Source organism: Genypterus blacodes, unplaced genomic scaffold (assembly GCF_046128005.1).
Source record: "Genypterus blacodes isolate CSIRO-AG114 ecotype Tasmania unplaced genomic scaffold, CSIRO-AGI_Gbla_v1 ptg000056l_1, whole genome shotgun sequence".
In the NCBI taxonomy this organism is placed as follows: Eukaryota; Metazoa; Chordata; class Actinopteri; order Ophidiiformes; family Ophidiidae; genus Genypterus; species Genypterus blacodes.
Window position 1 is genome coordinate 2,007,501 of NW_027466868.1, and position 15,746 is coordinate 2,023,246.

Here is a 15,746-nt window from a genome sequence, read left to right on the forward strand (position 1 = left end):
GAGAGGAGCGCTCGGCCCAACGCTTCTCCACTGAGACGAGAGCTCACAGCTATCACAGAGTGTAGCCAGGAGCCTAAGGCCAAACGGAGAGCAGGATGTGCGGCAGCTTCTGTGTTAAAAGTGTCTTCACCTCATCGCCATCATCAACCGTCTGACACACTGGAGACACAGTAGAAGCAGCCGATGATGCGGTACGAGGACGCAGGACGCAGACTGCAAAGATCTCAGTTAGCAGTGTTTCTAGTTCGTCTCCATGCGTCTGTCTGCAGGTGTTGGAGGTCGCAGGCGAGCAGGCGTTGTTTTCTCCTGCAGCTTCCTGCAGCGTTTAAAGGCTAGCAGGTCAATGTTTCCTCTCCATCCTGTGCTTTGCTCTTTCCGCTCCTCCTCCTCCTGCTCTATGCGTCCCTAAAGGGAGGACACTGACATATTGATTGTGAGCTGCGTTGTCCCAGCAGCACCTTAACAAGCAGTCGATCTGATGATTTCCTTTACCTTTGATCATCAATAAGACTCTGAACTTCAAACGCTTACAAAGGCGAGCATTTCTCAGAGAACAATGGCCCTTAGACCGTTCACACTCAGGGGCTCAGCGGTGACAGAGGCAGCGCTTCACAGAGTCGGCAAGTTTTTCTCACTTCCTGTCCGAATTTGGCCTGGGAGAGAGTTCAGACCTGGGGGAAACTAACTTTAGTCTACCTGTCTGTGTGGTGATGTGGAGATCTGCCTTCAGGCTGGAGCGCAGGCGGCGGCGGCGGCGGGCGTGTAAACGCTGTGCACATAAATAAAGCAAAGCGTGACAGAGGGGCTCCATCACAGAGCGCCGGGCTGGGAGAGGTTGTGATGACTCGGCTGAATCCTGGGACACAAACCCTAGTGTGTGTGTTTCACTCACACACATGAACATTCTTCTCTTCTCTTCCTGTTCTTCACTACTTTCTGTTTATTTTCTGCCACATTAAACACCGCTTGTCTGTCAACCAGACATGTGTGTGCCATTTGTTTTCACTCTGTGTGCATCTGTGTGCGTCTGTGTGCGTCTGTGTTTGTCTGCTCGCACCGCAAAGGTGAGCTCATCTCGACGCCGGGTATGAATAATGAGGCTGTGATGTTTTGCCTCCCGGCTCCTGAGCTGATATTGCTTTGGGTCCGGCTGCTGCGGCTTCACCTGAGACGCACCTGCAGACACCCCGTCGCCACGGCAACGCTCATCTGCTCGTCTTGACCACACCTGAGTTTGAAAACGGATTTCACACTGAGCAAGGAATAATTTTGTTTATATATCTGTCTGTCTTTCTGTCTGTCTGTCTGTCTGTCTTGCCATCACCACATCTCAAGGACCCCGGTACGCTTTCAACTCTGTCCAGCTTCTCTTGTCTTTATCTCACACACACACAGTGATATATTTGACACAATACCTCCTACTGTTTGCTCAAACCCAGGCTCATATTTCTCTCCACTCAACAAAGATCGATCGTCGTCGAGTCACATGTGGGCGCCGCCTCCTATTGAAGCCCTTGCTGTTGCCGTGACGCCCTGTGTCCATCGCCCCCCACTGTGTCCATCGCCCCCCAGCTCCCGCCCGCTGTCTGGGCTCAAAATGGAGAGTAATACGCGTGTGGGGAAGCGTTACGCGTTGGAGACGCTCTCTGACTTCCTGCTCCCCTGAAGAACTCCGGCCCAAAAAGCGCTGCTTCCTAATTACTTTTTATGAAGCTGCCGGTGCGCGTCGCTGAAAATGATTACCTCTAATAGTTCTTCATTGTACGTGGGGACGGTAAAAGAAATTTCCCCCCGCATTTTGTACTTGAGATGGCAATTAGTGTGAAGCCGTTTGTAAAGCTAATGTCAGATATTAGCATGGCAGCGGCGCGGCGCTATAGTTTCTCTTTATCTTCACCAACACCGCTTCACAATCCACTTTGTTTAGTCCCTTCATTGATCAACAGGAGTTAGATGAATATTCCCATTCGGATGCCCGGCGGCGGCGGCGGCGTGCGTGCGGCAGATGAATGCCCAAGTGGCACGCGTAGCTTTTTGCACTATTAGACCCATGCATCATTAAACAGGGCTTTGAAATAGCTGCAATTTTGTACCCTTAAAAAGATCATCGGCTCGTTTATCATTCCTACTTTCACACCGCCGCCCGGCAGGAGAGGGAGGGAGAGAGAGAGTTATGAACAGGGTCATGAGCAGAGAACCAAACTGAGGCGAACGTACAGAGACTGAACCTGTTTATGAAGATGAGGTCAGGGGAAGCGACACGGCACCAGGAGAGGATTCAGCTGATTTACTAGCAAACATTTCATTTGTTGACTTTATGGACATTCTCTGACATTTTGCGCAAAGCTACAAAGGAACGCACGGCTACCGACATGAAGAGAAGAAGAATGTAGAGGCCCCCTGTCTCTGCCTAATGCTACAGACCGCTAGCGATGGTGAATGTCTGATACATGTGATGTTAAGGACAGAAACAGACATTCACAACTTTTCAAACTCTCCTCTCCGCTCTGATAGAAGCTTAGAATCCCAAGGTCGTGATTTATGGATTTTGTTTTGGCGACGGCTGGCAGCGACTCAGGGAATAGATGTTGTTATGTTTGTTATCAGAACAATCCATATGTTATTAAGAGTTAATACTCCACACTTATGATGTTTGAGTGGCTGCAGTCTGGAGTTGTTGTTCTTCTGTCTCTCTGTCTCCTTCGGTTCAAACTATCTCTTGCGTGGAAGTTGATTGGCAGATTGTGATGTAAACAGGTTAACCCATCACTGTCCACCATCACAAACCCAATGTTTACACCTGTCACAGTCAGGTTGGTTTGCCGTTGGAGTCAGAACCTTCGCCACGTATTTGGTTTCAAATTGGTGACAAAGTGAACATATTGAACACATTTAGGTAGGTACACTCACTGACCATGAGTCCTCTCTGTACCGCCCCCTGCAGGACAATCCGGGAGCACCTGGGGGAGCAGGAGGTGTCCATCTCGCTGATCATCGACTCCCTGGAAGAGAACGACCTGGGCAACTACTCCTGCTACGTGGAGAACGGCAACGGACGGCGGCAGGCCAACATCCAGCTGGTCAAGAAAGGTGAGAGACGAGCGGGGAAGGACACACAGGGGGGATGTGAAATGATTTAAAGGATGTGTTGTGCCGCCATCCTAGATGTTTGTAACATTGTGTTCAAGCTCTGATACCACCGGCCTTCACCTTGACCACTGAGTGCATCTCTCTCTGCTCCCCTCCTCCTCTTCCTCCTCCTCCTCCTCCTCCTCCTCTTCATATTCTCTCCAACCTGTGATTCCGGCCGTCGGCTTGTCTCTTGATGTCTCGGGCGTAATGATGATTCTGAGTGGCGGCCCTCTCAGCCTGCTTGTGTAAGTGCGTTCCCGTGGAAGCCGGGACATCTCGGCAGCCTTAAAGTTGTCAGTGCTGAATACATTTACATACTAAGTTATTTTTCCTCTTTTAAGCTCCCAGCTTTGGCTCCAGCTTTGATGGCAGCCCAGTTCCTCTCCATTTGCTATATTAAAGGGGTTTATGCCGCACAGTTGAATCTTAGAATAAACCAGAGAAGATTAGCTCGTCCTCTCAGGATTGAGAATGTACCACAAACGGCATTACCCTGTTTTTATTTTTGCGCATTCCGTGGTGCAGTACGACGCCGTGCGGAGTACAGCCGCTCCGTCTCTCTGTTTGTCTCTCCAAAGATGCACAAGAGAGCGGCTGTAGTCGTCTCCATCAGCCTCTCTCCGCCTTGTGTTTGTGTGTGAGAGAACGAAAGACCTTGAAGTTCCACATGGAGGAGCCGATGTATCTTCTGCGGTATGTAAAGTGGCTCTGCTGATGCGTCCGGGTTTCCACTTCATATTCAGGGAAGTTGTGATCCTCTGAGTCCTCCTGACCAACTTCTCCTCTGCAGCAAAGAGTCCTGGGTTGAACTGTTCCACTTTACAGCAGCGCAGCAGCAGAAGCAACCAGAAAGGAAAAACACACAAGGATTCTTTCACAACAAACCTCCGCTACCAACAAAGAAGGCCTCACCCCATAGCCTATAAGGGGAGAGGATCTCAAGGTGAAGGAGTCAAGTGTACACAGGGAGAGAGGAGGAAACATCAGCAGGCAGAGTTAGCAGTGAACGTTCAGCATTGAGTTTTGAAGATGAAGGTTTCCATTGAAGAGAAGCAATTTACCAAAATCATTGCAGCGCCTCATTTCCCCGTGTCCTCACTAAGTCACTCTGAGCCGCTCACAGGCGGGCGGTGGGGGCGGAGCATTAACATGCAGGCCGCCGTGGCCGCGCCCATCCGCTCCGCACAGAGGAGGCAGGAACACTGCTTTGCTTTCTGTTCCTGCCCTCACAGCTTTTACCTCAATCTCTTAATTTAACCTCAGCCCTCCGTCTGTGGCTGCCAGCATTTTGAACCCAATCACATAGATTTTCTCTTGATAATTGTCTTCTTTATTGCATCCATCGGCCCCGGGCCTTTCTCTGTAATCTGTCATTAATGGAGGCCTGCTCAGACGCCATGGTTGAGCAGGGGGGGGGGGGGGGGGGGGGGATCCTAATCTGAGGCGACGCCGCGCCCTCTGATTTATCAGAGGGCCGGCTCCCTTACTCCTGCCTCGGCGGTGCGAGGTGAGGTCGTCTATTCTGTTTGAGGAGCAAACGGGCGCCTCGGCCAGAGCGCCACCGAGCTGCAAATTACAGGAAGCCCGGGAGGCGATGGGAAGCGGGGGAGAGAGGCAGGAGATGAGACGGGCCTTGGTTTGCCATGTTGGACTTCTCTGATTTGTTTTGCGAGCTCGGTGCGGGGAAGAGAGAGAGTGAGGAAGAGGCGAGGATGATAGAGTGACGCCGTCTGTGCTTTCATGTATCAAGGCCTCACCTTGGGTGTCGATAGAGCGGCTGTTTATCACGGCGCTCGCTCTGTGGGTTTGTTTACCGCCTGTGCTTATCCGTGTAGGTGTTTCACTCCACATCTGCTAGTCCAATTCATACTGGGAATCATAAAAGGCCGTTCCTTTCATCTCAAAACAACAACAGGGCTTCGTTCTGCGGTGCTCTTCACCATCACGCCGTCACTCCGTCTCCTCCCAGGGAGACAGAGGGAGATGCAGAAACAGGCAGCGAGGTGATAAATCGCCCGACGCCATGTGGCTCCATCAAACGCAAGCTTCCAGTCGTCAGGAGCTAATTTGTCTTAATCTGTCCCACCGCAACACTGCTGCAATATGGATGCCAGGCGGAGGAGAATTGGCCTCCTCCACTGTAAGCTCTGATGCTTGAGGAGCAGCTGGTTTGTTATGAAGCCCAGATATGTTAGAAGTGAGGAGAAGAAGTGTGTGAGAGAGGAGAAGAGGACAAAGAGGAGGAAGGGGAGACAGAGAAGAGGGATCGTTAGCTGCCTGGGACACCGGCCTCGTTCATCAAGCGTGTAGGAGCGGATTCAGGAGGTTCCTGCTCTTCGTTAGAGACGTCTCCGACCGGAGAAGATGAAATGTGCTGAGTTAGGTTATTAAATATTCTTCAAGCTAGACGCGACCTTCATGAAGGCGGGATGAGAACCGAACTTCATGTTAGCATCCTGGATGTGTAGCCTACATTTCAGATCACACACACACACACACACACACACACACACACACACACACACACACACACACACACACGTCTGCTGGCTGAGGTTCACATCCTGCCGCTCCCATTTCCCCTCTCTGAACTGATATGTTCTTCTTCTTGCCGTCTTTGTGTGGCGTCCATCCGTCCATGCTTCCTCTCAAGCTCATCTTCATCACGCTGCCCTAAACTGGGCCGCCTTTGATGGCGTTCGGGGGCCGTTTCCTTCTGCTAATCACCAACCGACTGGAACATGAACTCAATTATGATCTAATGAGGTGACAGACGTGTGGGTCAGGATTCAGATGTGTTCTGGTTTTGTTTGTCGGCCTTCAGGCACCAAAAGATGTCAGATGAACTCTGCAGGTGTGGATCGATGTGAGCGTGCGGGCGTCAGATGAACGTCTTCCCCTCGCTGCCGTTTGTTTGTGCGGCGGCGGTGTGCGTACATGTACGTGCGTCCGTCTGTGAGTTTGGCTGAAGGTCGCGCCCGGACAAGCGTGATGAAGTGGCGTCGCCCATGCTCGTTAGCTTCTGAGAACATCATCCTTCATCACGGCTTCTGTCAGCCTGATGGCCGCTGCAGCAGGGTGGCCACGGCAACCAGGTTAAATGTGCGGCGGTGATGGATGGTGATGCGCGCACGCCCTCTCTCTCTGTCTCTCTCTCTCTCTCCTCTCTCTCTGTCTCTCTCTCTCTCTCCCTCTCTCTCTCTCTCTGTCTCTCTCTCTCTCTCCTCTCTCTCTGTCTCTCTCTCTCTCTCTCTCTCTCTCTCTCTCTCTCCCTCTCTCTCTCTCTCTCTGCATGTCTGTGTTTATGTGTGTTTGTGAACACGTGCACATGCAGCGATGCGGCGAGTGCAGCCATTCCCTGTTGTCCATTAGTCAGCCAATGGAGTCTGACCACACAGACGTAGTGAAGCGGGCGGCAACAGGAAAAATGTTGAGCTGCAAGAGACGGAGGAGTGAAATGTTCCAGGAAACAAACTGTTGAAGAAGAGGAGAGACGAGATCATGAAGACACCAAGCAAATGAGCAAAGCCTGATGTGACACATCATGGATGCATCCTCTCTCACCTTTACACCCTCCTGAGTATGAGCAGCTGAAGCCTGGCAGCTACTTCACACACACACACACACACTCAGCAGCAGTAACAGCATCCTGTCCTGCTGTAAGTTGTGTGTTTGGAAGTTAGTTTTCTTTTCCCATCTTTTCTCAAAGGTCCAGACTTCTATTTTGCAGGAAATTGGAACGGCCTAGCGTCATGATTAACATGCAGACTGATGGTGTAAACACTGAGAACTTACCTGCTGTGGTCACATGACGTCTTCCTTTAAGGGGGGGATCCGGGTCTCAGTTTCAGTTTAACAGTGACAGGAAGTCATCGTGGGCGTTGCATTTTGTCATCAGCAAACCATTTACAATCATCTCCTGTCCCGTCACCATGACGATGGGTGGCTGCTTTGATCTGCTGATGAGTACATGTTAGATCAGTGTGTCATGTGATGTGGTTGTAAAATGGAATCTGGAGTCATTCAACGGAACTTTCTGTCTGTTTCCTTCACCTCTTCTTCTCATCTTCTTCTTCTTCTTCTTCTTCTTCTTCATCTTCTTCTTCTCCCGCTCTCTCGCTGCCTCTCTCTCGGTGCCTTGTGGGCGTTAGCTGAGCTGATGTACACGGTGGAGCTGGCTGGAGGTCTGGGCGCCATCCTGCTGCTGCTGATCTGCCTGGTGACCCTCTACAAGTGCTACAGGATCGAGCTCATGCTGTTCTACAGGAACCACTTTGGCAGTGAGGACGTAGACGGAGGTGAGAAGAAGCAAAACCACAGAAGCCATAAAAACCTCCACATTTAACCCTTTATGTAACGTTTAATACCACAACATGTTGAGTTTGGTGGATGATTCCTCACACACACTTCAGTTAGATTCACTCCTCCTGCCTTGAAGACGGAGATGAAACTTTGCACATTTCTACGTTTAAACTCAAAATATCTCCAGAAATCAAACCCTCTTAATACTGAAATGTAAACCTTTGATAGAGACGTAAGCGCGGCCTCTTGTTCTCGTGCACGCTGCAAGGCGGAGAGGATTATATATTCTGCTGAACACACTCTGTAAAGCAAATCAAAACACACTCCCAGTGCCAGACAACAACATTAACTCAAGGGCCCCATCAGCGATAGTGAGCGAGCGCTCTGATTGGACCTGGTGGAGGAGTCTTGGCTTGAGAATGCATCAAACCGAGACAAGGAGCAAGTTTTAATTTGATTCCCCCCATAATGAGTCTCTCAAGTACCGGTGCTGCAATGAATTCTGGGGGAATGAGATTAGTTTGGAGAGGCTGGGGGGGGAGAGAGCGAGCCGGAGAGAACGGGAAAAGGTAAACCCCCGTCCTCCTGTGTAACTCTGCTGCCTCACAGGACGCCACCGCCTCTGGCTCTGGCCTGGAGGAGGAGCCGCGCTCTAACGGACGGCTCAGAGGCGGTCGCGATGTCGGGGCCTTGAACTTAACGCCAAAGAGCAATTGTCTCCTTTAATTGTGACACACAAGTGAGGGCACGGAGAGAGAAACGGGTTTTCAATTTGTTCTCAGGTATAAAAGGAATCAGGTTGAATGAGATAGAGCACGCAGCCTGCAGAGCTCTCAGGAGACCGCTGATGCTTTCCTCCACGCCGCCGTCCATTAGATCACTTCACTACCATCTCTGGCACACACACACACACAGACACACACAGAGGTACTCACAGGTATGCACTCACACACACACGCTCGCCTCAAAAGTATCTCTGGTGACTGAACGCAGAGCGGAGAGAAGAGTTAGATTTTATTAAACAGGCACCGAAGAGGCAGCCTGGTTAGTGAAGAAGAGGAAACAGTCGCTAAGCAGTGTGGGAGGGGGGAGGGGGGTTGTTGCTGAGATCTCATCGCTATGGTAACTGCTGCACTGACAGAGAGAAGTAGCTGCGTGGAAGATATAGTTGCGCACACACATTTTTCATCAATAAAGCCCTTAAGTCTTCCTCGGTGGGTCGGGCGAACGAGGGTGTCCTTCCTCGCCGCATCAGGCCGCCATGTTGCCAAAAAAAGGGACGCTTTCCTTTTCGCAGCAGCCACTCCAAAAAAACTAATTGGACGTCCGTCTCCGTCCTCTGCCAGATGTAAAACTGTAAGCTTTTGCGTAACAAAAGGACGAACTGTCAGCCGTTTGTCAGCGCCGCCATTTAGCTAAAGACCACTCGCTTGTCACATTGTGTGGGTGTCAGTGGAATCAATAACAGGCTTCATGATGACACCGGCGCCGCACGCTCGGCGAGGAGGAGGGAGCTCATCAACGCCGCCGTAAATACCAATGTCAGCGTTGTCAGCTAGGCGTGGAGTTATGAGCTTCTGTCTGTGCTCAGGGTGGGTTTGGGATATTGAGCATTAGAGGGTTTCACGTCACACAGGCACACACACACACACACACACACACACACACACACACCATCTCATCTGCATATTTTAGAAACAGAGGTAAACTTTACAAAGAGAGCGGCTTATCGGAGAGTCAAGGTTACATCGTGCTGTAGTAATGAAAGAGATGAAGAAGACGAGCGGCGACATTGGGCTCTGGGTGAAGGTTTCTGTGACCAAGCACCAAATGTTTAAGATGGAATCATTCTAAGTTTTCTCTCGCTTATTATGCAGCCGGTTGAGCAAAGGAGCCCAGATGTTCTGAGGGATCTGAACATGTCTTCTGGTCTCCGCCCACTCCTGCAGTGGGATCTCATTTTGCTTGTGTGTATCTGTGATGTCATCCTTATCTCCAAAACGCTCTGACTCTCAGTGACCCAGCTGGACATCCTGACCTGTGTGTGTGGAGTGTGAGCCAGCCTGTAGCGTCTCATTAGCGGTCAGGCCCGTGTGTGTGTGTTGTAGTTTCAGTCTCAGTCTCTCCATTAGACGTAACTCAGCCCAGCAAACACGCCTCCGGCTCTCCAACGCAAAGTTCGAGAGTTCACGATCCAGCCGAGCGGTCGGTGTGTGGGAAGCGAGAGAGAGAGAGAGAGAGAAAGAGAGAGGGGTTGAGTTCCTGAGGTGTGCTGTGCTCTGAGATAAGCCTCAGCAGTCGCTTGCTCCTTCAGATGTGAAACGAGGGTCACTACGCCTCCCAGATTCACCCCTGCCTCTCTCTCTCTCTCTCTCTCTCTCTCTCTCTCTCTCTCTCTCTCTCTCTCTCTCTCTCTCTATCCCTCTGCCTATACTGCTTTGGTCTAAGCCGCAGAAGAAGCCGTGCAGATTCATATCACAGTGTAGAAACACACTTACTTACACTTAAAGATTATGAGGCTACATTGCAATTATTTTTACACGTCTGCAGAGTTGTAAAAAGACTTTTTTACAACTCTGCGTTATAAATCTGAGTCAGATTGATTACGCGGTGTCATGTCGTAATGGGGAGCACTTGGCAAACATAAAGATTACCCTCTGGAACATGAATGAAGGTTATCGACAGGCCGGTCGCGGTGTGTGGTCGGGGAATCGATCATTTAAGGCTCACATATCTTATTTCCTCCCCTCTAACCTTTCACTTGCTCCCTCAGTCGCTCCTCGGCTCTCGTCCACACAGCGTGGTCGTCTTAACGCTGCCTTTATTGATGGGCTGTCGTTGGATTAATGTGCCTGAAATTGCATCTATTGATAAATACGCCAACCAATGAATATGTCTGTTTTTTCTGTTCATGCATTGGCTTTTTGTATTATTTCAGGAAAATCAGGTTTAAAGCAGATGATAAAGGGGAATCACAGGCTCCACTGAGGGGCGGGAATTTGGAAGGGCTAGGAAAGAGGTGTAGTTACTCTCCTCACCCAGAAAACGTCCCTCCCTGCTGTGTTCAGTCAGACCGACGTTCATGAAGCCGGAGTCAAATGAGTGTTTTCAATTTTGGCCACAAGTGACTGAACTTTGGTCCAGATGGGTTCATAATATTGAGTGTTTTCCAACAGACGCAGGTGAAAACACAAAGCCTTTGTAAAGAAGCTTTTAGTGAATAAAAAACACGTTAAATATGGGATTTGTAATTCCGACACACTCCCAAATGGAACGACGTGAGCGTGAGATCAGAGCTGTGGGACAAAAGAGTTTGTGACTTGGGAAAACATCTGGCTTCCATTTGTTCCATTTGTTCCCCCCTGAGTCATTCTGCTTAAGTGCTCCTGCTGGAGTTTCTGCCCTCACTTCTCACTCTGGCCTTTCCCTCCCTACTTCTCTGTCCTTTCAAATCTGCCATCAATCATTGGCGTGGGCGAGGCAGCCCTGCCTCGCTCCGGCGTGCCAGGCCGCGCCGGGCGTTTAGCTCGGCCCAGCGGAAAGTCTGCAGTCTAATTTGTTCTGCCAGCAGTAGGTGAGCGGCTGGCGATGTAACGTTATTCGTCAACGGGGACGGAGCTGTAATGAAAAGCACTCTGATGGGCGAAGGTGCCCAGAGGCCGGCGTAATGCAGGCTTCCAGTCTCGCCGTGTTGCCGTGAAGTCTCCAAGTGAATGAATGGCTCGCCGGACACCTGTATGAAAATAGACTGTGAGCATCTTGGGTGCAGCAGCGTTGAACTTTGCTGACCGAGGCTGGAAACACAACGCTCCTCTCATAAAACACATTTAATTGTAGGAAAATCCTGCACGCCAAGTGGTGCGAGGAGTCCAATTCCAGGGTTTGCCCTCGCTCATTGCACTCAGAACTCTGCTTTATCTCTCTCCCTCTGCACTCGGCTGATAGGAAGGATGATGAAAGTAAATCAGTGGGTCGGGTCGGAAGATCAGAGGACAATTAAGACGGATTCACCGCCGGCATAACAACAGAAATGACTCGTCGTCCGTCTGTGTGTCTCTCTGCTTGCAGATAACAAGGACTACGACGCCTACCTGTCCTACACTAAAGTGGACCCGGACCAGTGGAGCCAGGAGACCCGAGAGGAGGAGCGCTTTGCCCTGGAGATCCTCCCTGAGGTCCTGGAGAAGCATTATGGGTATAAACTCTTCATTCCAGACAGGGACTTGATCCCCACAGGAAGTAAGCGCTCTCTCTCTCCAAGGCCACGTCAGCTTGTTGTCAACCGTGTGTGTCGCTGGTGTTGCTGTTGTGGCTTGCGGTGGTGATGCGCCTTGTGTGTGTGTGTGTGTCGTGTGATGTCATGCTGCTTTTGTGTTGAGCAATACACACACACACGTCCATCCATGTTTTGTTTTTACAGATGACACGTGTGGGATGAAGTGTTTCACTGCGTGGCTCCACTCCAGCCCCCCCCCCCACACACACACACACACACACACACACACACTGCACCGTTGCATGAGGCCGTGTCATGGCGCTGGTTGTTCCTGCATGTGTTGCCGTGGCGTTTCCCTAATGATGCCTCTGGCTGCTTATCTTTGATGAAGTCATTAGACGTTATCAGATGAGTTTGATAACATCATTATGTTGTTAGCCTTCATCTGAGCTCCTGCATCTGCCCGTCCTCCTCGCACGCGCCGCCATTACTAATTATCTTCCTCTCCGGTGGCGTTGTGCCAAGGTTACACGCCGAAAACCCTCGCTGTGATTATGTGATCAATGTGGCGGGGGGTGGTGTGTGTGTGCGTGTGTGTGTGTGTGTTGATGTATTATGGGAAATATGGCATAAAATTGTCAGGATTGAGAGCGACTCTGAAGTGTGTCTGCCACCATCGCCGCTCGCTGGCTCATTGTGTGTGTGTGTAAACACGGAGCTCCCATTGGGAATGTATTAGCATCGCAATACTCAGTGTAATAAATCATAATCCGCAGCTACAGATAAACACAGTTTGGCCTTTAGGGGTGTTGTGTTTACAATCTTGAGCTGCTAAGTAACTTGTTATTCTATTCTGGAGTTTCCCAGTCTGCATATGTGAGAGAATCTGCCTGTATATTCATTCAAGCTCTCACTGATATCCCTGAGCAGTCGTGAGTCTTCCTGGGCTTATTTTTATGCTACAGATCCCATATTAAACTGGAATTAACCGGTGGGAGTACGATAAAGTGTCCTCCCACCAGCGGACGAGACACCGGTGTCCGTCACTGTGACTCGACTGCTTTCAATGCTTCTCTTTGCTCCGTTCACACTTTGAACCTTGGTGTCTGTGTTTAGGTTTCACCAACGATCATTTCCAGGATGACACCCGACTACTGAGAGGTACAAGATCTTTACCTCCACCTGAGTCACCCCCCGCCCCCCAACCCCACCCCTCATCTGTTCTCATTTCCACTTCCTGTTGCCATAACGTTACTTAAAGCTCGGCCCGGGAATAGATGGGAGTTTTGCAAGCACAGGCAGATTATGAGACAATCAATGGACCCCCTGGGCAGAGAAACACACACACACACACATACACACACACACACACACACACACACACAACACACTTACATTAAAGCCAACTGATTTATGATGGCATAGAATTACATCTCAACAGGATCTCCTTTGAACAGGTGTCAGATAAGTGTGTGTGTGTCAGTTGTGAGATCATTGTGTAGATGTTTGTGCTTCTCTTCCCTTATGGATCCATGTTCATCTACACAATGATCCAGAAGCTTCCCGTTGTTATTTCCAGTCACCATGTGGTCCGAAATGCTGCGGTCCTGAGAAATCAAATCAACGCTGAGGCAGAAAATCGTTATTGCGGTGCTCGATTTTTTTTTCCCAAAGCAGCCAAACGTCCGGATCAGAGGCGGAGCAGCGTTTGACCTTTAAGGGAATTTAAAGGGGGAATTTGGAAGCACAAAAACAAGTATCAACACTAACTTCCTGCTCTGTGATCATAAAGCGCTCAGACAGGAATCAATGGCTCTGCGTATTATACCATCTGAGGGGAGCCGATGAAGAGGAGGAGGAGGAGGAGGATGATGAGGTAGATTTACGCTCAGCCCAGGCTTTAAGTGAAACTGCTACTTCACTAATTATGCCTCATCCTTTCATTCCCTCGGTTTAAGATAAGATGAGAGGAGACCTTTTATTACTTTATTTCATTGAAGGCGTCGCCGTATCGGCCCGGGGCGAGCGGCGCGGTGAATCAGCACGCAGGGATGAATCACCAAAGAGGAAGAGATGGCGTCGCCGTAACGAGGCGCTTCAGAGGCTGGTTCACTTTAATCAGGTCTCTCTCGTCGCGAGGCGCGAGGCCGCCGAGGTCATCCTCACAGATGTGAAGGGAAGACGAGGGGAAGAGAACAGAGGGAGGAGGAAGACACACACACACACACACACACTGTCTCACTTCTACGACTGTGAATCAGAGGTAAAGAGAGAGAAGAAGAAGAAATACAGCAGTAACAAATTCACTCAGTGGCGTCCTCCATCTTACGCTCTCTCTCTCTCACACACACACATACACACACACACATTTCTTCCTCCTCCTCCTCCTCCTCCTGACTCTCCTTGACAGCCTTGAGGAAGCTCTTCATCACCATTCAATCATTAAGTCGTGTTTTCCTTAAACGATCCTCAGGCTGTCTGATCCTACGCAGCCGTTTATACGAATGACTTCATCAAACAGATCCTCCTCAAACCAGCGTTCAGATATTTAAACTATATTTGAGAGATTCCATCATTTTTAAATCCATATCGTTCCAAGAATTTCCATTTTCCATCTCAAACCCTTCCTCCCCCCCTCCCTTGGATTTTGGACTATCCCCTCCTCCATCAGCTCTTCTGGTTGATCTCTGTGTCTGTCTGTCCGTCCAGCTTACATCGAGGACGTGGCGCGCTGCGTGGACCAGAGCAAGCGCCTCATCATCGTTATGACGCCCAGCTACGTGGTCCGCCGGGGGTGGAGCATCTTTGAGCTGGAGACGAGGCTGCGCAACATGCTGGTGACGGGCGAGATCAAGGTCATCCTGATCGAGTGCGCTGAGCTGCGCGGCATCATGAACTACCAGGAGGTGGAGGCGCTCAAACACACCATCAAGATGCTGACGGTCATCAAGTGGCGCGGGCCGTCCAGCAACAAGCTCACCTCCAAGTTCTGGAAGCAGCTGCTGTACGAGATGCCCTTCAAGCACACGGAGCCCCTCAGCATCTCCCACGAGCAGGTGCTGGACGTCAGCGAGCAGGGTCCCTTCGGCGAGCTCCAGACCGTCTCCGCCATCTCCATGGCGGCGGCCACCTCCACCGCCATGGCGACGACGCACCCGGACCTGCGCTCGTCCTTCCACAACACGTGCCACACCCAGATGAGGCAGAAACATTATTACCGTAGCTACGACTACGACCTGCCCCCCGGCGGCACCCTCCCACCTCTCTCCTCGCTAGGCAACCAGCACACCTACTGCAACATCCCCATGACGCTCATCAACGGCCAGCGACCGCAGGCCAAGTCGCCGCGGCAGCAGAGCCTAGAGGAGGCCCACGGCAACAACGCCATGCTGCCGCTGCTGCCCAGGGAGACCAGCATATCCAGCGTCATCTGGTGACAGAGTCGGCGCCGGGCGTGGATCTGTGGACGTCCGTCACAGGGAGGACTTGCCACTGGCACTCGGACCCTCACGGCGCCGGAGCCGACCGGTACTAAGCTACTTGCTGCTGTTGAATTTGCACCAGGATACAACGGAGACGACGGAGGGAGGGAGAAGCGTCGCATCGTGGGACGAAGACGTGGTGGGGGAATACTTTCCAATAAGAGCTTTGATCCAAGTGGAAATGGCAAAAAAAAAGAAGAAGAAGAGGAACTCTTTTGTATGCCTGTACAAACTCTGACATCACACAAGCCAACACCTGCGATCATTTACCCAGAAACTCATGGAATACAGGGTCCTGTACATATGTTTTCTAATTCTTTGTAGCATCGGTGTTTGGGTTTCCTGTGTTTGATCATCGGTCGGGACTCTTTTAGTTTTTGTTTGTACAAAGTGACGCGGCGCCTCGGAGGCGGCGGCTCGGCCCGTCCTCACCTTTATCTTGATTTGTTGGCTGGTGTGCTTCGTCGGAGCTTTCCGTTTGTCGAGGAGGAAACAAAAGCGGCGGCCTTCAGGGGGGGGAGAGAGGCAGAGGACGCTCGAGAATACCGGGACCGGAATTTGGATCCGGAGACGGACTTGGGCAGAGAATATGCAAAACGTGGAAGTCCAGAGAA

At 50.8% G+C, this 15,746-nt stretch overlaps 1 protein-coding gene across 1 annotated transcript in view; it reads left to right on the top strand.

Annotated features, from left to right (window-relative positions):
• LOC143002323 (interleukin-1 receptor accessory protein-like 1) overlaps positions 1-15,391 on the top strand; it is a 168,200-nt gene extending 152,809 nt beyond the window's left edge. Inside the window, exons 7-11 of the mRNA XM_076152359.1 lie at positions 2,945-3,090; positions 7,284-7,430; positions 11,503-11,673; positions 12,767-12,811; positions 14,360-15,391. Coding sequence (XP_076008474.1) covers positions 2,945-3,090; positions 7,284-7,430; positions 11,503-11,673; positions 12,767-12,811; positions 14,360-15,087 — 1,237 coding nt within the window. The 3' untranslated portion in view covers positions 15,088-15,391. The remainder of the gene's footprint in view (positions 1-2,944; positions 3,091-7,283; positions 7,431-11,502; positions 11,674-12,766; positions 12,812-14,359) is intronic.
• Positions 15,392-15,746: the final 355 nt, after the last annotated feature.